This window comes from Pyxicephalus adspersus, chromosome 2 (genome assembly GCF_032062135.1).
Source record: "Pyxicephalus adspersus chromosome 2, UCB_Pads_2.0, whole genome shotgun sequence".
Classification (NCBI taxonomy): Eukaryota; Metazoa; Chordata; class Amphibia; order Anura; family Pyxicephalidae; genus Pyxicephalus; species Pyxicephalus adspersus.
In genome coordinates this window covers 19,929,304-19,954,850 of record NC_092859.1, presented here as the reverse complement: position 1 = coordinate 19,954,850, position 25,547 = coordinate 19,929,304, and the positions used below count along the sequence as shown (strand labels likewise).

At 40.7% G+C, this 25,547-nt stretch overlaps 2 protein-coding genes across 4 annotated transcripts in view; both read left to right on the top strand.

Moving 5' to 3' along the window:
• SLC39A14 (solute carrier family 39 member 14) overlaps positions 1–8,482 on the top strand; it is a 29,971-nt gene extending 21,489 nt beyond the window's left edge. For all 3 annotated transcript variants that reach the window (XM_072399831.1, XM_072399829.1, XM_072399830.1), the window contains 4 exons: positions 185–361; positions 810–1,017; positions 2,611–2,795; positions 5,771–8,482. In XM_072399831.1, the coding sequence (XP_072255932.1) occupies positions 185–361; positions 810–1,017; positions 2,611–2,795; positions 5,771–5,917 (717 nt within the window). In that variant the 3' untranslated portion in view covers positions 5,918–8,482. The remainder of the gene's footprint in view (positions 1–184; positions 362–809; positions 1,018–2,610; positions 2,796–5,770) is intronic.
• Positions 8,483–18,993: 10,511 nt separating this feature from the next.
• Positions 18,994–25,547, top strand: part of PPP3CC (protein phosphatase 3 catalytic subunit gamma) — a 36,048-nt gene continuing 29,494 nt past the window's right edge. The window contains 1 exon segment of the mRNA XM_072399828.1: positions 18,994–19,117. Coding sequence (XP_072255929.1) covers positions 18,994–19,117 — 124 coding nt within the window.

The following is a 25,547-nucleotide window of genomic DNA, read 5'->3' as shown; positions in this document are numbered from 1 at the left end:
CCTAGCGCTGCAAAAGAGTGCTAACCTCTGAGCGACCTTGCTGCCCATGTGCATATACACACAGCTTTCACCTAAGTGGCAGATCTGTTCTGAACTTGTATGTTACTAGCACTGCACATTTTTTTTTCCCCGGTATCTTTTACTAGGTGCTAACCTTTCTCTTTACTGTCTCCCCCATCCTCAGCATGGTCACAGTCACTACACAACAGATGCCAGGAAGCGTGATGCTGAAGAGGGAGTAACTGAGAAGCTGCAGAATGGGGACCTGGATCACATGATTCCTCCTCCAGGTGGCAGCGAATCTGACCTCCGACAACATCTTGGTGATGAGAAAGTTGTGGTGGGGTCGCTAGCAGTACAGGTTGGTAATTTGCATCACAAACTTCACTGTTAGAATATATTTTACAATTATCTAATTATATTCATGGTTGATATGTAATTTAACCCATTGCACTGACAAATGGAAGTATTTTAAAAAGTTTTAGTATCCATTGAAATCCTATCATTGCTTACTGTTAGCTGCAACCTAAAAACTGGATAGCATTTCTACTCCCAGTTTTATATTAAAACATGTTTTTTCTGTAAAAGCTGATCACTGGTACTTCCGGCATATTGTAGTAATTGGCCATCTATACATCTGTGTGACTTGGAACTTTAAGCTGACCAATGCTCTAAGCTTTGGACAACTGGATGAACCAAGTTTTTTGCAGTAAAATGTCAAGCTAAGGGAAATTTTAACTTGGCTTTGTTAAATTGGAAACTTTATTATATATATTTTATTATTTATATTTTTTTTCTCTCCCATGCAGGACCTCCCTGGTCAACAAAGTTCTTGCTACTGGCTAAAAGGGATCCGGTACTCTGACATTGGCACGCTGGCCTGGATGATCACTCTCAGTGATGGGTTACACAACTTTATAGATGGGCTGGCTATTGGAGCCTCGTTCACGGTCTCTGTCTTCCAGGGTGTCAGCACGTCCATTGCTATCTTGTGCGAAGAATTCCCACATGAACTGGGTATGAATAACTTTAATTTCTTCAGTTGATTAAAAAAGTATTTGTCTGAAATAGGGAAAATTACAACATAGAGGTTGGATAAGTTTAGGTTGTTACACTTATTTATTTTCCTGGCATCTGCAGCTGCACCTGATGCATCTCTCACAAAACTTTTATGATTCTTTGTTCTGTGATTTGTGCCCCAGGGTCTGTGAAAAACACCAGGAAATCCCTGACACCAGAGTACAAAGCATTATCTGTTACAGCAACCAAATCTGTAGGCCTTTTTCAGTTGCAGATTTAGTGTTAATAATTAGTACTTTATCTTCTCCAAAATTGAGCTTATTACCCACAGGTATTTTTTTGTGGAGGATTTCGTAAAAGAAGAACAGAATTACAGATAAACAAACGTTTTGTTCATTGATCAGTGTGGTGATTTGTGTGGCTGTACCTACCACTAGTAATCGCCTCTCGGTGCTCAACCCAGAAATTTTTGTAAGCTTGGTGGTAAGAAATTCTAAGCGGGTGGAAGCTGCTGAATTATGACCCAACTCATCAGTAACCACCCAAAAACAGCCGGGTGGTTGCCGAAAAGTGCCGGGTGGTGTGCCCAGCTAAAAGGGTCTGGGGAGAACACTTACCTCTGATTTATGTTTGTAGAACTATCATTGAAGCGTTTATGCAGTTACCCTCTGTTTGTTTTTTGCATGTATGTACTGTTCTGTTGGGTGGCAGATCTGGTCGAGAAGATAAGATTGTGGACACGCTACAAATTTGGTTGTAGCTTGCAGACCTGCGTAAAACCGTACAGCTAGGTACACGTCAGATGATTCTCATCCGAATATTGCTTCAGGGCTGGTATCGGATGAGAATCTGGCGTGTGTGCGGCGCTCGTCATTCATGGATTCGTCTTCGCTGAACGGCTGCAATACAAGTGAAGGGGACGGAGCACAGCACGGTGCCGCTCCATCATTCTCCCCTCTCAATAGAGCAGAACGGTGCTGTATGTCCAGCGCTCATTCATGCATCTTTCAGTCTTTTGTCATTGGAAAGGATTGTGAAAGATCTTTTCCAACGACAAAAGTCTGATTTGTGTACCCAGCTTAAGACTGGGGACCTTATGTAACGTCAGTAAAGATCCTTCTATTTCTCCTTTACAAATCATTGCTTCCACTACACACTGGGGTCTAAAGACGTAACAAGTACCAAGGAGTAAAATGTTGGCCACCAGGGTTCTAGAATATAATTATGTTATCATGTGTTCTGTGTCTGCATAAACTTGTTTGAGCGTTTAGTGTTAGGAAGTGTTGAATACATAGTGAAATTGGAAATGTATCATACTATTTGAATCATAATTCACTTCAAGGAGTAAGTAATCCTAATATATTATGCTAAATGTTAGAACTGCATACAGTAAATACATATTGTACAACAGTTGACCTTTTTTATGTAAAAATACTAAAAAAGTTAACTAATAACAGAGAATGTAATAAAACCATTTGTTGCAAAGCCTGTTATAAACTTGATAAATGTATTTGGGATCCAAAGTTCAGTGTCATGTTTACCTTTACAATGTGTTCTTTTCTAGTAACCCTCCTTGTGTTTATGTTGCAGGGGATTTTGTTATATTGCTAAATGCTGGAATGAGCATTCCTCAAGCCCTTTTCTTTAACTTCCTGTCTGCCTGCTGCTGCTACATGGGCCTGGCATTTGGTATCTTGGCTGGCAGTCACTTCTCTTCCAACTGGATCTTTGGCCTGGCAGGAGGGATGTTCCTGTACATTGCACTTGCTGACATGGTAAGAACAAACAAGCAGTGACCTTGTGCTGTCCAATCAGGTGCCAACACCTGCCATGAAAGTAATGTTTGTCACAAAGTATTTTGAAAACTGAAGTGTGCAGCCAAATATCCATTGCACACCTTCCTGGAATATACTGATAATACACCTACTAATCCAATTTATTTTACCCTTACTGATGCTTAACAGGAAAATTTTTCAAACAATTTAATACTTCATATTCCATTTCTTCGTATTTGTCACACAAGTAGACATACACATAACTTCTATGGTTCTGGAATTGTGCTACTTTTTTGGGTTTTTGCCATTTTTGTACAGTAAAGTTACTTGTAGCTAATTTTTTTATAGTAGTATAGTGTGTTAAAAGACGATATAAAGGTTAGGGTAAATTATATCACTTGCTTCTCTCCTTTTTGAGCGTTCTTAGGATTATTCAATCACATATTTAGGGCTTGTTCATTTCTGGTGGTTGTGAAGCAGGCTGGTAACCAAAGCTACCTACATTTTACTGCACACAGTTATGCCAGATGCACTGGGGTGCTTGCATAAACAGCCACCAACTGCACTGTGATTTGCTCATCTGTTTTAAACTAGCAATTAACTTTAAAAGAAAAGCTGAATCTCCGAAGGACCGAGCATGTGCATATCTGATGCCAATGCTTGTTCCTGGTAAAAGACACACCAGGTAGTAAACGAGGGATAAGTGTGACAACCCTGAGACAATCAGCTTAAAATTCTGCAATGCCAGTTAAGATGTCCATCCTTACAGGTATAAACCAATCCCCATCCCCTTCACTTAACAGGTATTTCAAAGCTATCATCCTGCATAAACTGTGTTGTAAAGTAGGTAATGCTTATCTGTAGGCAAAAAAAGATCTGTTAGTTAATACACTATTGTATTGTTGTGACATAAAACTGTAATTATGCCTTTTTTAATAATAATAATAATAATAATAATAATAATAATACATAACTTTAAACAAGAGCCCAAAGCCCCTATCTTTTCTGTTTAACCTTTATTTCAAAAGAAAAGGAAAAAATATGTAGTATGCAGTCGTTCAGGTTCTCCGGTTTAGAAATTCATTTTTATTTTATTAATTTTTTTTTTTTAATTCTAAAATACATAGAACATGCATAGAATCCCAACCAAAAGTTTTATTTTGAAATGAGCCTTTTTTTTTTTCTCCAAACTATAAAGAACCCAATTGATTTTACAAGATATGGAATAAGCTTGCTGTGTACACAGCACCACTTAGTGTCCGACGCCAGGTATTTCAGCACTTCCTTGGAAATTATAGAGATAATCTGTTATACAACAGGACCATTCAGTCAGCCTCTGAAAGCCATGGCGCTTAGAGTGATTTACAGTTTAAGTACCCACGTCTTGGGTCTCTGCAGGTTATGGCCTGGGGCAGAACAATGTGTCTATTTATTATTAGGATATAGGCTACAGAAAAGTCTAACTGAGGCATTATTCAAAGATACCAATTGGGCTGTATTTCTTTTTTATAATATAGGTTATACAATAAAGAGTTGACCCCTGCTGCTTTTGCTTCAGCTCAATTATTTTATAGGTCACTGTGTGGAAAGTGTAGTAACCTAAGTTGGCCAAACTTTACTTTACTTACTTACGTTAAAAAAAAAAAAAAAAAAAAAGTTTGGCTATGAATGTTGCGTTAACTTGTTAAAGCCATATTGCTAAAGTAAACAGGCCATTTGCCCTGTAGTTATAGGACAGTCTGGGTTTTAATTCACATCAGACGTGTCAATTTGCAACTGCATATAAAATTCCCATCCCTAAAGCTACCTACACACGTCCAATGGTTCTCGCCCGATAATCAGCTCAGGCGAGAATCGGGCGTGTGTACAGCACCCCTTGCGTCGAACGATTGTAATGTAAGGGAAGGGAAAAAGCGCATAGTTGTTTTCCCCCGTCTCTATAGAGCAGAACAGTTCTGTACGTACAGCACTCATTCATGCATCGTTTGTCGTTGGAAAGGATCGTGAAAGATCCTTTCCAACGACAATAATTGCACGTGTGTATGTGGCTTAAGACCCAAACAAGTTGATTGCTTGTAATAGGACCCATTCCCACTAACCTGTCTCTTTGAGGTACACGTTGTTGTTGTCTTAACATTTACGTTTATAAAATGTTCCATTAAAAGGAGAGCAATGGGAAAGTGTGTGCATGTGGTCAGGCTATGGCTAGCATTTTAAATTTCCAACAATCCTAATGAGCTACAAAACAAGCTCTCTGTGGTTGCATGCAAATTTAAACAATTCATCCTCAAGGTTACAGAAGAAGCTCTGAAGTCCTTCTCGCAGCAGTCCAGTCGCTCCCATCTAGAGCACCTGCTCTGTATTTAAATTGACATTTTGGAGGCTGCGAAGTTACTTCTAAGAGGAGCTTTACTTCTGATAACTTGAATGAGTTCTATAGTTTTTATGTACCTAGGAGTAAATCATAGAAAATTGACATTGCGTAGGTTTTGTTAATGTCCTCACATTCACAAACTGCACATGATTAACAAGGATAAACAATTTTTAAATCCTTTCACAACCTCCTACTAGTATTAACTGCATTTTTAGCCAAAACATTTTTTGTGCTTTTGCATAGAATGGGAAAAGGCTTTAAGCCACTGCGGGAGAGTTGCCTTTAGAAATTTGGAGGTAATGTATAAAAAAGGGTTTGCTTAGCGGCTGTCCCTGAAACAGATGACCTGCGTATCTTCTTACCACATATGATGACTGAAAATTTTGGATTTTACCTCAAGTTTTCATTGTCTTTAATCACCTACACAAAGGTCACAATGGAAATGTGACATCAGGTCTAACCCTTCCCCACGCTATACAAAACCAAACCAAAGTTATACTTATATATATATATGAGATTATCTGCCTGCATGATTGAATCCTATATCGGCAATCAATGTGTCAGAATACAACTTATTTTTATTTATTTTTTTGTTTTCTAGTTTCCTGAGATGAATGAAGTCAGTAAGGAGGATGAGGAAGGAGGGCGACCCTTGACTGCTTTTCTCATACAGAATGCTGGCCTTCTCACTGGCTTTGCCATTATGCTGCTACTTACAACCTTCTCTGGTCAAATCCAGCTGGGATAGATAGGGTGACACAGAGGCTGACAAATCCTTTATAGGACATCTCTGGCAGAAAAACCGTGACCCAAATCTGGCCAAAGGAAGGGAGATGTATGGCACATTTCTTCCTCATATGTATAGAGGGAAAGCTTTAGATTTTGGCGTATGGTGTTACATATAAATCCACCCAATGGATGAGTAACCTTCCTTACATTTTATAGTGGTTATTCCAGTCATCTTGCCCATTAAGGTTCTTTAAGAGAATGCAAACCGACCAGCTCCATGTCACATTATGGCATTAAGAAGCCAGTCACCTTTCCTATGTTAGCCCTAAGGATGTATTGGTTATGTGGAGCCAACCTAGCCGATTCTCCACCCAGCGTCATCACCTGCGCCAATAATCGTTCGCTATTCTATTGCAACCATCTCTGTCATGGAGATGACACTGTATTTCAAAGACTGTGTTTTTAGAGAGTTTATCATATTGATAAGTGGTTTATATTCCTCCAATAAATGGACCAAATCAACCGAACAAAAGATGGGGTAAAAATCTTTTTCCCCTGTACTACCCTGTTTAGAAGGAAAGTGAACTGATAATTCATCTCCCATCCGACCTGTGCTGGATTGTACCTTACTTTTTTTTTTTTTTTTGACCATCAGAATCCGTTACGTTATTATCTACCTGCTGGTATATTTGCATTGGTTTCCCATTGATAAGCTGCCCAAGAGGTACCCAGCCTTGGTCAAGAACAGTTTGTGCAACACTGACAAGCTTGCGGTTTCCCCTTTGCTGCTACTGCTCCCTCCACACCCAAATAGTGTTTTGTTTTATCTTGAAGTACAGAAGGGGAAGAGAACCAGGGATGCTGATCTGTATGTGTGATACATTTATTCCAGTGCAATGATCCAGGACCGCAATAGAACTCTCTTGAATAGCACATCTATTATTTTTTTGAAGAATGGCCAACGTTGGCATTTATTTTGCACACTGGCGCTGTGTTTGTATGTGCGTGTATGATTTTGCTATTGTATTTAATGACCATGGGCAATTATAAAAGCCCACTATTAGAACATGATGCTAGATTAGCACAGCTACAGAATGTAAAAAATGATGTGTGGCAAAATGGCATAATCCAGTGCTCTCCCTTATTTTACTGCCTCTGTCCTATTGAGTATGTTCAAGAACTCCGGGAACAGTATTTGCATTTTTCTTTTCCCACCTATGCCATGAGACCTAGGACCTGTGCTAATGGTTATGATTTTTGCTTGCTTCAGACTGATTTCACACACCCATTTTAGTCTGTGGAAATGCAAAACTTACCTAAGACAGATCAGAAGGTGATCCACTGCAGGTCAAAAGCACCTTCCAGTTAATTTGTAATGGTCTCAGAAGTGTCTCACAATGATGTCTAACTTATGTCATTTGCGCAAGCTTAAGCATGACAACACAGGCCCTATAGGCAGTGACATTTAGAGACTGTGCTAGGTCTAATCGGGGCAAAGTATAATACAGGATTTGTGGGTATCCTAACAGTGTGGTCATGCAGATGCAAATTCCAATTATGGCTGAATTCCAACCTCTGGTAACATCTTTCTGTACAAGCAATTCTTGTTTCTATCACTGTGCTGTGAACATATTTGAGATTATTTTTTTATTAGGGCTGCAATTATTTTTTTTTAAGCAGATTCAGCTTTATTTCCTAAACTATTCCTGAGCTCTGGGTCTGACCAAACATGTATAACCATCCACTGACATCCTATGAATATTGATGATGTCATTAGCAGATAAGAATTTAGTGTCAGTCCCCAATTACAGAGCCAGGATTTAAATTGCAGCTGGAATGTGAGGGATATTGGGAATTTTATTTTATGAAGGGCAATGGGTGCTAAAAAAAAGTACATATAGTATACATTTGTGGGTTTACTTGAAGCTCTACTTCTTTATTAAGTGATTAATATTAACTGCTTTTTTCAGTGCACCCAGGTGCTGGAATCTGAGTTTAACTTGTTCCTTTACCCTTGTCTGTTCTCTTAATATTTCATTGAAACTCTGGCTATGTGTTTAGGTTCTGCAGTCTCCATATCATTGGCTGCAAAATATATAACTGCCATGGCATTTTTTGCAGCCTTTCCATCTACTAAAGTAATTTCTATGTGTAATAAATTGGACTTTCTGAGCAATCAAAGTTGATTTTTGAAGAAAGCTTTGAGCCATCATTCTTACTTTAATTGTTTGAGTAAAGGTTGTCCTGTCATAGGGGAACATTGGTAGATTGCTTTTACCACTCCCATTTGTTACCCCAGCGTTGCCACTTTTTGCAGTACAAAAAAAAATTATTCTGCTTTGTAGTCTTTCTATTGCCAATAACTAATTATTCTTTTGGGTGGGTCTCTCATGCTGGTGGCCTCGGCTAGTTATGTGGCAATCCAGCTAACAGTAAAAATGATTCTTTTTTTATGCCTGTGTTTGAAGCAATGTCCCCTTCTTTTTGTGGCAGTACAATAAAGGAGCATTCTGCACTGGATTGTTCTCTTCTTCCTCTGAAACTCCCATCTCAGGTTCTGACAATAAAATAATTTAAAGGCAAACGATTTGTGTTCTTTCTTAGTTATGATGTTGTGGATGGTGAGCAGGTGTACACATAGCAATGAACAATGATGGGTACATCCCATCAGTATGGCTAGGGCCTTCTATATCAGTGTAACTTCTTACTTTTTCTTGTTGTCTGCAGATGGTCTTTTCTATAACATATCTGACTATGCACAGTCTAAGCCAACTTTATACTATCCCAAATGTGTTTGTAGCTTTCAACAGACTATTCAAAATCTGAACAAATATTATGCCTAAAAGGAAAAATCGCTGCACTCCTCTCTATAGTGAAAATCAGCTGCTATAATTCAGCAATATCAGAATCTGGGCAAAACGATCGAAGACAAATCTGAACAGCGCTGGTAATATTACATAAACCAGCATTGAATTACATGCTGTCTAAAAACAGAAAAAAAGAAATAATTGTTGTTACACTAAACATGAATAATGGAAATCTACTAAAAAAAACAATATATATGTCAATCATTAGGTTCAAAAGCTACAGTTCTGCTGTTCTGCATAAATCACACACTGTATGTATGTATGTATGTATCGTGTTTCCCCGATGATAAGGCATCCCCATCAAATAAGCCAACCCCCGATTTTTGCTCAAACAATTAAAATAAAGCACCACCCACAAATAAGACATCCTCCGATACCTGATACTGTGTGCCTCTGTGTGACTCCTCGATGCTGGCTGTAGTACCCGGCGACTCAGTGATCAGAAGGAGACAATCAGTGGCACATACGGTAGTGATCAGAAGGGGACAATGAATGGCAGATGAGTGATCAGAAGGGGACAATGAATGGCACAGAGTGATCAGAAGGGGACAATCAATGGCACATGAGTGATTTTCAACAATAAATGTGTACTGTAGTCTTCTTCATGGAAAAATAAGACATCCCCCTGAAAATAAGACCTAGGGCATATTTTGGCATTTCAAAAAATATAAGACAGTGCCTTATTATAGGGGAAACAGGGTATGTATGTATGTATGTATGTATGCTCACTGATACCCTCAACAAGCATGTATCACCTTAAGGAAAACATTTAAGGAACCGCTTCCTCATGGGAGATGCTCAATCCTAAAGCAGTGCTGAACCTGACTATACAGTGGTGGTAAGGTCTGGTGTCTATACTATGGAAGTAACTAATACAAACATTGAGTGCATAACTTTATTTTTGACCATTGATCCATAATGCAAATGGAATGCATTCTAAATGTTACTTCTTTGTGTTATAGAGCTCCTTCACCCCCACCCCTATTCAGAACATCTCCAAGTCCTGTCACGTTCACCTGTGCAACATCTCCAATATCTGCCCCTACCTGTCCCCAGAGACCCCCAAACTCCTTGTACATGCCCTTATCATCTCTCATCTGGACTACTGTAACACCCTTCTATCGGGTATTCCACTAACCTGACTCTCTCTACAATATATTATGAATGCTGCAGCCAGACTCATCCATCCTTTCCACCGCTCCTCTTCTGCTGCATCTCATATGAAGTTCTCTTCATTGGCTTCCATTTCACCTGACAATCAAATTCAAGCTCCTGTGATTTGCCTTCAAATCCCCCGACAGTTCTTGTCCCACTTACCTGTCTGACCTGATAGAAAAATACTCCCCCAGCCGCTCTCTTCACTCCCCCAATGACCTACTGACTTCCTCACTCATAACATCATCACACACATGGCTTCAAGACTTTTCTAGAGCTGCCCCAACTCTCTGGAATGGTCTTTCTCCTCCTATTTGGCTTGCTCCTACTTTCTGCTCATTTAAAAAAGAACTCAAAACCCATGTCTTCAAACTTGCCTACCCGTCTTTTTCTGTCTCTTAAAACCGTCACTACTTCCCACCACTACATATCTCCCATCCTTTTGTGTGTTAATTCCCCCACCTTTTAGATTGTAAGCTCTTTGGGGCAGGGTCCTCTCCTGTGTCATTGTCTGTATCTCTCATTTGCAACCCCTATTATTATATGGGGGTTGCAAATGACAGACAGATAATAATATTATTAGAAAATCCCAAATCTTCCAGTAATTGCTGGACCAACAGGGGAGGATAAAACTTGCAGGTGGAGGCATATAATTTAGTAACAACTGCCTATTATTATTAAACAGGATTTATAAAACGCCAACATATTACACAGCGCTGTACATAAAATAGGGGTTGCAAATGACAGACAGATACAGACAGAGACACAGGAGGAGAGGACCCTGCCCTGAAGAGCTTACAATCTAGTAAATGCCTAAATGGGATTTCCCACTACATACTGAGCCTGTACTCTAAAGGAAAATCACACAGATAGTTATACATTGATTTTTGCAATTTTATAGTTGCACAGGATTCAGAAACTTAGTCCTCTTCTCCTCCTCTGTCACTGTCTGTCATTTGCAAGCCCAATTTAATGTACAGCGCTGCGTAATAGGTTGGCATTATATAAATCCTGTTTATAATATTAATAATAATTAATAATAAACTGTAAATGCTGGCTGTAATGAACAGGGCTAAGGCTTGGTCAGCAGAACTACATTTCCCATCATGCCTCGAGCCCCGCCTTCCCTGAGCTAATACAGCTGTGACTGGTGCATGCTGGGAGATGTAGTACACAGGCTGCCCCTGTGACGTACAGGGGGTGTTGCTAGCGGGCGCGGTCCCGAGGCCGGCAGGTGGGCGGGTGGTGCGCGCTCTAGATAGAGACAGCCTGTCTGAGGGACAGGGAGAGACTGCTGCTTTTCAGAGGGGAGGGAATAGCGTGTGCCAGCTGGAGAGAGACACCCAGGATACACAGAGAGAGAGGGCAGTGTAAGAGGCAGACAGGGAGGACATGATATAACAAGGCAGCTTAGGGAAGACAGGCTGAGTGAAAGCAATGTGAAGACATTGTTCATTCAGGAGACAGTCCCTGGTATTGCCTGCCTGTAGCTGAAGGAACACACAGGGGCCTGTAGGCACAGAGACACCCTGCTTTCTCCTGGATTGTCATCTCAATAGAAAGGAATTGGAGGGAGACATGGAGAGGAAGTGACAGAGGACCCACCACAAGATTGACACCTTTTTGGCCACCAGAAGAGACCTCTGCGGGCAGGTGGAATCATGTCCGGACCCCGGGGTCCTAGCAAGCTGTCCAGCACGGAACGAGCTGTCAGAGGTACATTACCGTTCTTGCCTTGTGGCTGCTGACCACTGGAGACTTGGTATAGTGTGACATCTATGGAGAGACCGCACACCTTGGTATACCATGGTTGGCTCCTTGTCCTGTGTGGTACATGACCCATATGGTCGTAGACCATTCCTCGCCACTGGAGACTTGGTATACTGTGACATCTAAAAAGAGGTCACAAAATTTACTATACCATGGTTGGCTCCCAGTCTTGTATGGTTCCTGACCGATGTCATAGACCATTCCTGACCACTGGAGACTTGATATAGTATGTCGTCTAAAAAGAGGTCACAAACTTTAGTAAACCATTGTTGGCTCCTTGTCATGTTTGGTTCGTTACCGATGTGGTTGTAGACCATTCCTGACCAATGGAGACTTGGTATACTGTGACATCTAAGAACAGGTCACAAACTTTTCTATACCATGGTTGGCTCCTTGTCATGGTTTCTTCCTGACTGATGTGGTCATAGACCATTCCTGACCACTTGAGACTTGGTATAGTGTGACATCTAAAAAGAGGTCATAAACTTTAGTATACCATGGTTGGCTCCCAGTCATCTATGGTTCTTGACCCATGTGGTCATAGACCATTCCTGACCACTGGAGACTTGGTGTATACTGTGAGGTCTAAAAAGAGGCCACAAATTTTACCATGGTTTGCTCCTCATCATGTAGGGTTCCTGACTGATTTGGTCATAGACCATTCCTGACTACTGGAGACTTGCTGTATACTGTGACGTCTAAAAAGAGGTCACAAACATTACTATACCATGGTTGGCTCCTTGTCATGTATGGTTCCTGACTGATGTGGTTACAGACCATTCCTGACCACTGGAGACTTGTTCTACTGTGACATATATGGAAAGACCGCATACCATAGTATACCATGATTGGTTCTTAGTCATTTATAATTTTTGATTGATCATTCCTGAACGCTGGAGACTTCTACTCTGACATTTGAGGAGAGATCACTAACCTTGGTATACTGTGGTTGGCTCCTCGTCATGTATGGTTTCCTGACTGATTGTGGTCTTGTGTGACCACTGAATTCTTGGTATACTGTGACATCTAAAAGAGGTCACAAACCTTGCTATACTTTGGTTGGCTCCAGACCACTGGAGACTTCTTCTACTGACATAAGCGCAGTTACTACTAACCTTGGTATACCATGGTTGGCTTCTTGTTATGTATGGTTCTTGACTGATATGGCCTTTTATCTTTCCTGACAATTTGATACTTGTTCTAGTGTGACACCTGAGAAGAGATCACTAACATCAATGTATACTATGGTTGCCTCTTTGTTGTGTATAGTTTCTTAACGATTTGGCCTTGGACCATTCCTGACCACTGGAGATTTGTTCTTCTGCCACTGGTGGGGAGGCTACTAACCTTAGTATTTTAAGGCTGGCTTCTTGTCATGTGTGGTTCCTGGCCAATATGGCTTTTGACTATACCTGACTACTGGGAATTTGTTCTGCTGGAGATGCCACTAACATTAGTAAAACAGTATTAGCTCCTTGTTATATATGGTTCCTGACTAAGTTGCATTGGACCCTCTCTGACCACTTGAGTTGTTCTGTGACATCCGAGAAGACAGCACTAACCTTGGTATATCATAGTTGGTTTCTTGTCATGTATAGTTTTGGACCAATATAGATTCTTGGTATAATGTGACATCTCAGAAGAAGCCACAAACCTTAGTATATCATGGATGGCCCCTTGTCATGTATGGTTCCTGACCGATGTGGTCTTGGACCATTCCTGACCACAGAAGACATCAGGAGATGCCACTAACATTAGTATACCATCATTGGCTCCTTGGTTTATATGTTTTCTGACTGAAGTGGCATTGGACCATCTCTGATTACTGGAGACTTGTTCTTCTATGACCTCTGCGGTGATACCACTAACCTTGGTACACCATGTTTGGCCTCTTGTCTTGTATGGTTCCTGACCGATGTGGTCTTAGACCATTCCTGACCACAGGAGACATCAGGAGAGGCCACAAACTTTAGTATACCATGGTTAGTTCTTGTAATTTATGATTCTTGACTGATATGGTCTAAAACGATTTCTTACCACCAGATATTGTGGAGAGACTACTAACCTTAGTCTGTCATGGTTGGCTGCTTGTCATATAGGGTTTCTGACCCATATGGCCTTTGAATATTTTTGTCCACTGGAGACTCGTTCTCTTGTGACATTTAGGAAGAAGCCACAGACCTTAGAGTTCCATGGTTGGCTCTTTGTTATTATGTACGATTCTTGACTGATATGGGCTATACCAATCCTGACAATGTGAGGTTTATTCTACTGTGACATCTGAGAAGAGGCCACTAACCTAAAGTTGGCTTCTTGTCATGTATGATTCTTGAACAATGTAGTCTTAGACCATTCCTGACCACAGGAAACTTGTTCTTCTGTGACATGAGAAGAGGCTACTAACCTTGGTATACCATGTTTGGCTCCTTGTCAACATGTATGGTTCCTGACCGATTTGGCCTTATACAATTCTTGACAATTAGAGGCTTATTGTACTGTGACATCTGGGAGGAGGCCACTAACCTCAATATACCATGGTTGGCTCTTTGTCATGAAAGGCTCCTGAATTATGTAGACCATTCCTGATTACAGGAGACTTGTTCTTCTGTGACCTTTGCTGACCTCTTGAAAATATTTCACTGATACCTACGGAGATACCCATAACTTTGGTATACCATGATTGGTGCCTTGTCTTCATGTATGGTTTCTGACTGATTTAGCTTTATACTATTTTTGACAACTTGAGGATTGTTCGTCTGTGACATCTGAAAAGTGGCCTCAATATACCATGGTTGGCTCTTTGTTATGTATGGTTCCTGAACAATGTGGTCTTAGACAATTCCTGACAACAGGAGACTTGTTCTTCTGTGATAAGAGGGAGAGGCTACTAACCTTCGTATATTATGGCTGACTCGTTGTTGTGTATGGTTTCTGGGCAATATGACCTTTTACCATTCCTGACCACTGGGGACTTGTTCTGCAGTGACATCTGAGGAGATGCCACTAACATTAGTATACCAATATCAGTTCCTTGTTGTACATGGTTCCTGACTGTCCCTAATGCAGTCTTGACCACTGGAGACTTGTTCTACTCTGACATTTGTCAAAAACTATTACAGACCTTGTTACTAAGCATTGCTGACTGTTCTGACCCTGATAACTATTATTGGCTGCCACTAGAAGCCTACCGATACTTGTTTCTACTAAACCACCTACCATAAAGCAAAACTGTATGCTACTGATCCGTATAACTCTAACCATTACTAGCTGGTACCAATACCACTATTATTATTTGCTACTGACCCTATTTCTACTCACCCTTGTATTCTTAACTGACCTTATAGCTACAAACCATGATACCACAAATTACTAATGCCTTCTATAGGCCTTTTTACCATAAACTGTTACAGACAGCTTTTATCCCTTGACTACTCACCTTTCAGGGTTCCTGAAAGCTCCGGAAGGTACAAACAAGTGAAGCGTGAACAGTAAAGACCAGAATACCACAAACCACATCTGACTGCTTCTGATCTTATTACCACCAACCATCTCTTTCTGCTACTTACCATTCCTAAATCTTAAAAGTATTTGGGCGACTGTTGATCCAACTACCACCAACCATTCCTGATCAGTACTGATACCACTACCATCAACCATTCATGAGCACTACTATTCCGATTACCGTAATTGATACTTGAACACTCCTTACCATATTACCACCAGCGTACACAACAATCGATTACCATTACCATTCCTTGCTATTACCGAATGTGCCAGTACCAACAGTTTTGTTTACCTCTATAGTCCATACCACCACCAACCATTCCTTTTAAGTACAGGCCCAACTACCATTAACAAACGCTCCTCATTACCAGCCATGTTGGCACTCTTCAAATAGTCACCTGGTTTTCCAATACAGACCCTCCAAAAACCTTTTCTACAAAACCTACTACCATTACTTACCTCTTTAAACCATACTTCCAATGAATGTAGATCTTACTACCACGATCCACGTAGGACCATGTAGGATGGAATTTTTTTACACCCTTTGGTAATGCCTGGCTACTAGAAACATGTCACTAATATTGCAGTTTAATGCACATAATCGGTACCTAGTTATGTAGACACCTACCTCTAGTGACCTTATTGTTATTCTAGAGAGTTTCATATCCCATACCTATTACTTTCAGCCCATCCAAGCCCTATAGATCGTTTTGTCACAGTTCCCGACTACTGTTGACACTGTTCACTAATGAGTCCAACCAAATGGAAACAATACAACAACTAATTGTAGCTCTTAATACTATCTCCTGACAGGCTTTTGTTCTACCAGCACATGCCTAGTCATTGATGCTTACCCGAACTGATGAAAAGTACAAATTGGTAGCTTTAAATGTTTTCTGTAATATCTAACCATGACTAGCTAGACACATGGATGTTTCTGGTTTCTCATCCACGGCTGGCCCTATCTGGTAACCAAATCCTTAGAATTTTAAGAGTTGTAATTATTTCTACCTATTCACTCCAAAATAGATATATTTGTTATTTCTCTATCTCTGGGTTTTATTTTGTCCATGGTGTTACCTTTGCTGACCTTTTATCTGTCCAATATGCTTTAGACCATTGGTCACCAACCTTTTGGACGTCACAGACTCCGGACAGCGCATGCGCGGGGAGCAGGGTGTCACTCAAAGGGGAAGAAACTTCCCCCAGAGTGACATCATGATCGCAGAACCCATCCACTCCCATTGCAGGTCTGAGCGTGCCTCCAAAGACACAACCCTCCCACTGCCCTGAGCCTGTGGTGCATACAGGAGACCTGGTCCACGGCTCTGGCTTGGGGGCTCATTGGCCAGACCCGTGGACCACCAAAATTTTCCCATGACCACAGGTTGGGAATCACTGCTTTAGACCTTACTGTATCTACTGATCTACATTCAATCAGAGCTTATGATTGCCATGGTTGTCGACCAACACAACATACTAGTATGGAGAGCATTGGATGAAAGCCACTGCACGTTGACTATTTTCTTATCTAAAAAAGCTGATGGCCCAATTTGCTTTACTATTAACAAGATTGACTGTGGAGGGTATTGATGGTTACCGATTTTGGTACCCTTTATGTAGTAACTGAAAAAATGACATGTATGACAGGGATGGAATGGGGACGAGTGGGAATTTATTGGGAACGTTAAAGAATTGGATGAGGATGGGGTGGCAAAAGGAAAAAATTGACCATGGGGCGGACATTTTTTACCTTTTAATTGCCACACAGTATTCTCCCCAGAAATTTCTAGAAGCTGTAAGCGGGATGGAGCCCGTGTATTTTGGCCCAACTTTTCAGTAACCATCCAAAAACAGCCTGGTGGTTACTGAAAAGTGCTGGGTGGTGCGCCTGGCTAAGGTGCTGGGTAGAACACTACCATGGATACTATACTCTGTATGTATGTATCTTCTGCAAAAAAGGCGTCTTACCTTCCTTCTAGCAGAAAACAAAATACAGGTGAAGATGATAGGGAGGATCAGGGACATCGTGGCACTTGCAGTGCTAAAGAAGGTGGTAAGTACTCACTTTAAAGGTACTTCCTCTTTGAATTGACTTTTTAAAGAAAACCTGGAGGAAAAAATCATGGAGGTCGGCATTCTGGGTAATTCTAATTACATACTTGTCATGCCTTTCTTACTGTGCTGGAAGTCGTTATAATGTTCTCTTTTTATCAGGGCTGATGGAGTTTGCAGCACTTAATACTAAATTGTAGCATGAATTTGAGGCTTGTGCATGGGTCTTCCAGCAACCTGTTGACTTTGATGGACATTCAACGTACCTTGATACTAGAAAAATGGCACTTACACCTACCAAGTTACAGTGTGTAGGGCTTTGGCATCTGTGCGTTGTAGTGCTCTATATCCGATGCTTTTTCCTTTTATTATATTTGTTTTTTCAGTGCAGTTATAAACAAAAATAGCTATATACATTTTCAGCATTTATTATTTGCTGCAATAATGCAAGTTATCTGCTTGCAATGTGCTGTGAATAATCCCTAAGGGTCAGCACTATAATAATCATTTGTTGGCTGTATTACATACCTTACACAGAATAGAAATGATCCTTCTTCATGATGGTGGCCACTTTCACAGTTGGGTCAACTCAAGACTGTCATCCGACTTTCTGACACCCAATAGAGTTGCATTGCTGCATCCATTCCTGGGAATATCTTGCATTTGCTCACTAAGCTTTCCATACTGAAAAACTATACAGCTTCTCAATGCTGGCCTTTACTTTTGTGTTTGTACGTCATCTGGCTCTCATTCTGCTCCTGTGATTTCAGTAATTTCAAGCTAAATTCAACAGTGTGCATTAAAACAAAATGCATGCATGTACATAGTTTGTCTTACAACAGCCTATTCCATGCCAGGGACCTTTGCTATTTGGTCTTTTTGAAAAGGTTTTCCATTTCCCAAGCTTTCTGGAGCATGAGCTTTGCTGATTGTAAAATGATAAGCCTGACTCAGCAGAGAGTATATGAGACCACTGCAGAGAGACAACTGCTTCCATACATAGAGCGGCATTCATTCTGTAGCATGTTGGTATCGGACATTTCCGCATAAAGCGGAACGATAGTTCTGTAATTAAACACTGCGAGCAGGCAATGTTCCTTCTTCAATAAAACCTTGTTGCAATCTCCTTTCTCAGCATGCACATCTCATTATAGGATACTAGGATATTGCGGCTATCCCAGCACCCCCTGGGGCTGCCAGGACTGGATGAACTGTATGCATGGGAGTAAAGTTATCTAGACCTGGCCAATCGCGATGGACCCAACACCCGGATAAAGGTGGCAACCCCCTTGATAGAACGAGGGCAGTAATTAAAAATATGTGGCCATGCACATATGTTTATTTTATTGCAGAAGGAACATCACCTGTTTATTCTGTAAATATGTCTCAAACTGCTCACAATTTTTTTTTACTTTTTGCTTTCTGGTTCCCCTTCAATCGTTGGCTTCTATAGAAAGAAAATTATTTCTTTTAGATGTTTAGAGCTGCAGTGTTTTCTGCATCTTTTCTCTGTATTGTTTTTGATGATGAATGACCTATAGACAGTTCTTTGCAGGGTAATCTAGCAGTTCTATGTCCCTGCTCAGGGATCTCCCTCCCCCTCCTGACTCACTAATAGGATTTCCTGGCTTCTTCCCCCACACTGCAGCTTTGCACTAGGTGTGTGTGTGTGTGCGCGCACATGTTGCAGCTTTACAGTTCCTCCATCCCTATATAATCCTCTACCTGGTGGGACGGATGCAGCATGGGGACAGGTAACAGCCAGCCAACCCCTGAAAGGGAAATCACAGGGGGCAAGGCTGAGAAAGAGGACAGAATCCTTGTCAGTTCACCTCCGGTGGCCCCAGAAGCAACAAGGGGAGTGACTGGTATGGGGTAATAATGGGCAATAGTAGAAGCATCATAGAAAGTTTGCCATTGTGCTCTGTCTGTCCTTTACATGTCAGCAGTGCTTCTTAGAACCTTATTAGAACATTATTATAACGGTATGTTTTTAGCATGGCTATAGATAGCACATAGCAAATAACCGATAAGAAAAAACTCCCCAGCATGACAGATAATCATTTCTACCAAATCCATGCAGACTAATGTTTCTTAATCTTGTTCCATAAATGGACAGTTATAATATGACCAGGCACTAGGAGAGATGCTTATAAAATGTATTTTTTAGGTAGTTTCAGAAAAGAACAAATGAGTTTTGTTAGGGTCCAATTCACGCTTTGATTTTAATGGACCCCAAAAGTGTATTCATAGGCCAAAAAACCGATGCATGGCATCTTTTTTTCCAGGGCATTGCATGGTGATCTTTATTCCATATGTTGCAAAGAATTTGTTTACTCCTTGTATGTGTTTGTAGAGCTATTGAAATGTTATGGCAAAGGACAGCAGTGCGCATACTACGTACACATGTCAGATGATTCTTGGCTGGTATCGGATGAGAATCTGACGTGTGTACAGCGCTCGTCCGACATCGTTCATGGCGGATCCGTGAATTACTGAAATACAAGGAAAGGAGAGAGAGAGCACAGCGGGGTGCCACTTCGTCATTCTCCCTTCTTCATGTATGTACAGCGCTCGTTTAGTCTTTTGGAAAGGATCGTGAAAGATTCTTTCCAACAACAAAACTCTAACGTGTGTACGTAGACTTGGACGTTCTCCGCGTGTAATTGTAGCCTAATACCATTTCATTGTCCAATTTTATTTTGGATTATAATCCACTTTGCTTTAACTTGTGCTAAGGCAAATGACAAAAAAGTGTTACGTTTTCCATAGTGAGTGCGGTGCTCGGCACACACACTGTACCCTATATTTCAGTACATCACCTGCTTAAATTTCATGGATCCAGGTCAGCTGCTGTCCGCCTGCTTTGCAAGATACTTTAATGACTCTTTCCTGAGATATACAAAATGGAACAATACAATCCTGAAAAGTCACACACATTTCCAAGCTTATTTAAACTAGAAGATACCTAATTGCAATGTATAAATTCTTATATGACATATGCATGCATAAGTCATATTCTCAGAAAAAAAAAAAAACTCTTTTGCCATGGAATAAAATGCTGTTCCTGAGCTCTTCCATTCAATGTACCGCCAATGCATAATGTCAGCGGCTCTGGCTGCAGGAGTATTATGGGAGTTTTATATCATTCTAGTGCAGACCTTTCTTTAACATAGGGGAACCCTTGAAATAACTTTCAGGCCTTCAGTGAACCCCTTCTATAATTACTATATCCATAGTTTACAGTATTTTAGTTTGGTGGTCCGTAGGAAGAATGCCTCTTACATTGCTGGCCATTGGGATGAATGCCACCCCTATAGATAGCCAAAAGATCATAAGTGTGAAAGGCACAAAGTGCTCATTGCTCAAGGAACTCTCAATAACCTCTGGAGGAACCCTGCTAGACATAAATAGATCATAAAGCACAGCCTGCAAGTGTAAAAACCAAATCTGGTCAAATGTAGATATAAAATTGCCAACTATCCAAGGTTTTGTAAACAAAATCATCAAAGCCATAATCTTTGGTTTATTTTGGATAGAGATTTTTTTTTCTCTAACCTAAAGTAATCCACAGATTCATATTTACCAAGATCCCAGAAGCCACGGCTTATTACAGCAAAGTCCCATGGACTTTCATGCAGGAGATGATCCATCTACACACTTCACAGAAATCTATGGGGCTTTATTGTGAAAATGTCACTGAATGTGAACAAAGAAGTAACCCAGCAGCCTATATTCCCTGCATGTATGAATTTGTGGGTTACTTCAGGTCAGAGGGGTGGGGGGAATGACAGGATAACTGCACTTTGTTTGAAAGTACAGGTATCCTTTAAAGACCTTTTTGTATACAGAAAAACTATATACAGTTGCATTGTTATGATGGGAAAAATGTGGAGACGTAACAGGACTGGTAAAGCCTTAAGGGGACATTTAATACAGACTTATGCATTGTTCTAAGGCATATTGTATGTTATAGCATGGCACACCAATGTATTATTTAGCAATATCGTATAAAAAATAATGGCAGACGTACACCTAGTGCATGGCATTTCTTGCAGTTTGCTTAATTTTTTGGTCTGTTTGTTGACATACCAATGTATAATGAACCTTAAAACTGTAAATGTTTTCACATAGAGAGGGTTGTTTTTTCTTTAAATCTGTGCTACTTCCCCCACCTCCTAGATTGTAAGCTCTTTGAAGCAAGGTCCTCTCCTATTCCTGTGTCACTGTCTGAATCTATCTGTCATTTGCAACCTCTATTTAATGTACAGCGCTGTGTAATATGTTGGCGCTATAAAAATCCTGTTTATTATTAATAATAATAATGAGGTTTTGTTAATGGGAGGGTTTTATCTTAAGCAGAGTGTTTTATGTATTTTTAAGCAGCAAAAGAACAAAGGTGAGGTCTTTCTTCTGCTTACTTTGCTTGTTCTTCCTGTTCCCATGCTCCTTAGAAGGGTTTGATTGTCCCAGAATGCTGTCCTTGTCCCAGTCTGGACCCTACTTTACCAAAGATTACACGAGGATGATATCAGGATTTTTTTTTTTGTAGATGTAGAACACCAATGCATTTAGCTTGCATTACTGCAACAGCACCTAAAATGTCATATATATAATATTTGATCTTTCCCAATAACTTACCAGGTCTTATTCTACACTGTGTCTCTGTGGGGGATTCCATCTTGATAGTCAGAGCTTTACTTCCTCATGTTGCAGCCTTCAGCTAGGAGAACCGTGAGCAGCAAAATGGTGATATCACCAAATTTTTATGGCAAGGCTGTCAGATTTCAGACCTTGAGTGCCATATACATTTCTGTCCATATTACATGTGCAATGTTCTCCCCAGCTCGTTTTAGCTGCGTGTACCACATGGCAATTTTCAATAACCACCCGGCTGTGTGAGTTGGGCCACAACCTGCCTACAATTTTCTCCCACCCAGCTTAAAAAAATTCTGTGTTGAACACTATTTCTGTATGAGAAATACTAAAAATGTGTGTGGATCCTGAATTGAACAACCCTGCACGATAGAGGCATGCAGAGGCACCAGTGCCTTAGATCCCACATTGCAGATAAGAATGTAGACCCCGGTGTGCCTAGGCACCCTCACATACCAGGAAGGGCAGGTAATGATATGTTTTGCAGGTGTACATGTATAGTTGTGACGTTTGTATTGAAATGCATGTGTTTAGTAATTGCCAAATTTTCTGGGATTGCTATGAAGGACAAATGATATTGCTTTTTGTTAGAGGGTAGTGTTGGCTTGTTTTATTTTAAGTGTTGTGTTTCAGATACCTTGTACGCTGTCACACATGGCATTTCTATATGTTTAGCTTTGCATATGTCATGGTATAAATGATCCTCTGGGTTGAATAGCTCTGTGCTCATCTGCCTGCTACATACCTATGTAAAGAGTCATTAGAAGCGGGAATCTAACCCCTGGCAGGCGGACAGGTTGTCTGTGAGCAGATCTGTAGCAGGGAAGATTATGGCACTTGCAGTCAGGCCTTGAATCCGCTGACTGCTGAGGAGCGAAGTGCCCTAATTAGTTGGATCGCCGGGGTTCCACGGAGGAGGAGGAGGAGGAGGAGGGAAGTGTCCACAGTATATCTGACCACAGAACGCACGGCCTGTGTACACTATAATTATCAGCATCCATCTGCACATACCAAGCTATAACCTTGAGCAACAGGTGCTGCGTGAGCTGGCCTCTGATCCTTTAAGTCATCGGATCCTTACGTTCTGTGCTGTCTGCGTACAGGAAACAGTCGCCTCTTGTTCTATATACAATTTTCTGCACCTCTTCTTGTTTGGACCTTTTTAACTTTAAAAATAACATTTTTTTTGTACCGTTTTAGAGCACTAAATATTACCTCCCCTCCAACCAATTCTCCTTTTTACCTTTGCCCGGTATTATTATATTATTCTGCAGTTTAGGTGCCGCCACAAGGCTGTGTTTGGGGATAGCTGAACCCCAGGGGATGTGCCCACACCAGCCCCAGTGGTCCTTCACGCAGGACCCCATATCTGGACACTCAATAGCATAGTGTCCAAGTCACCCAACCAGCAATGTGAACGCCATCAATGTAAACCAAAGAATAGGACTGAAGGATCACATGATGAGGCTTTAGGGAAGTAAAAGTGGCATTGCCAGGGGGCTTGTCTGTGACAGCATGTGCTCACAGGAAGTAGGTAGAATGACGCTAGTCATCCTTATACTCAAAATAGGTTCATTTGCGTGGTGTTTTTGCTAGAAACAACATTGTTCAGTATTGCAGAATTTCATTTTTCATTTTAAAAGGACTGTTTTGTTCATTTTAGTTTTGGATGAGATCTAGATAATCTTAAAGCCTACAAAACGTTGACTCCCAAATCTCCCCTTATTTACACAAATGGATTACACTTCAAAAAGTGAAGAATGGCAAGAGTATCACCTAGTGCTTGGCATTGCTTCATTTTGTGATCTTTTGTGTTGGCATACCAATGTATAATGAACCTTAAAACTGGAAATGCACCCAAATGTTGTTTTTTTTCCCCTATAAATCTGTATGCTGCTTCCCCCACCTCTTAGATTGTAAGCTCTTCTGGGCAGGGTCCTCTCTTCCTCCTGTGCCACTGTTTTGTCATTTGAAACACCTATTTAATGTACAGCCCTGCGTAATATGTTGGCGCTATATACATCCTGTTTATTAATAATAATAGTGAGGTTTTGATCTTGGGACTGTTTTATCTTAAGGATACTGCTTTATGGCTTTATGTTCTTTACGCAGCAGGAGCACACTGATGAGGTCTTTCTTCTGCTTACTTTGCTTGTTCTTCCTGTCACCTTGCTCCTTATTAGAAGGGTTTGATTGTCTCAGAATGCTGTCCTTGTCCCAGTCTGGACAAGAAGTATTACACTTGTGACTTGTGTTACACTTCAAAAACTGGCTTTGATTGCAAAGGCTTAGAATGGGGGACAACACTGCTGCACTGCTACAAAATGTGAAAGCAGTATTGTCCCTCATGTGTAATGTGCTACAGTGAGATGAGAAGACTTTGCGGGTGGTGCGGTTATCAGGATTGCTAATTCATAAGTTTGTATTTTATCAATTTCCAGCTGCTTTCTGGATTAGCAGCACTGCTCATGTTCCTGAAACCCTCCCACTATGTCTGGAATATATGGAGCATTTGAGAGAGATTCAGAGAGATTATATAGGCTGCCATTACTGAACTCATTTTATAGAATGAGAATTGCCTGGATGTAAAGCTGATCTTTTGGTTTCAGTAGTTTGTCGCACATCTGTTATACACGTGCAGAAGTTATGCTGTGATCTGAACACCTGAGCTGCATCCTCATTCCGGGTCAGTGATTTAGAAAGGCAGAGTATCAGAACATCAAGCAGGGAGGATTTTTATAGAACCAGGTCCAGTTTTCAGTGTGGGAAGAATTGTAGGCAGGTGGCAGCCCCTGTATTGCAATCCAACTCCTCAGTAACCACCAAAAACAGCCGCGTGGTCACCGAATAATGCTGGGCGGTGGGCCCGGCTTAAGGGGCTGGGGAAAACACTGAGGTCAGAAATTAAAATTAAATTTCTTGTATAGATCCAGGATTTCTTCTATCACATAGTAGCTGAATTTGGTACCTGTTTGGACTGACACACCGGAACCCTTTATCCCTTTTATCAAAGTGAAATGATGAGAACAATTGGTTATGATGAGAACAATTGTACTAATGCCAGAGAAACTACCTCTAATCACTGCAAATATTCCAATGCCAGAGTACTGTGCTCCTATTATTGTGCTGGATGGTTTGCCCCTACTCTTGCTGATACGGATCTGGAATGCTCCCAGTGTTGCCATGGTATCAAGGAAGCAATATTTCAGTTTTTTCGGTACTGTTTAGTAATACATACATGTTGTAAAATGGATGGGTACTTTTTTTTAACATTAGATTTCAAATGGCTTGTTTAATAGGAGAATTTTCCTTTAAAGAGAACCTGTCAATTTGTCCTTTGAGAGGTCATAGTTAGGTCTTAGCTAGTGCACCCCCAAACCTCTTCCCTTTCTTCCCCCCCACCATCTATACTGTGATACTTATTCCCCTCCATTCTCCTGTTCCTAGGTTTGTCTGCCAATAACACTTAGTGATGTAACTGGTTCTAAAATCAGGTACAAATGAAAAAGGGGAAAAAAAAAAAAAAAAAAAAATATATATATATATATATATATATATATATATTTATTGACGAAATTTGGGGGAGGTAAAAAATTAGAACTAAGCAGAACTAAACCCGAGATGCTCACCTTAGTCCCTTAA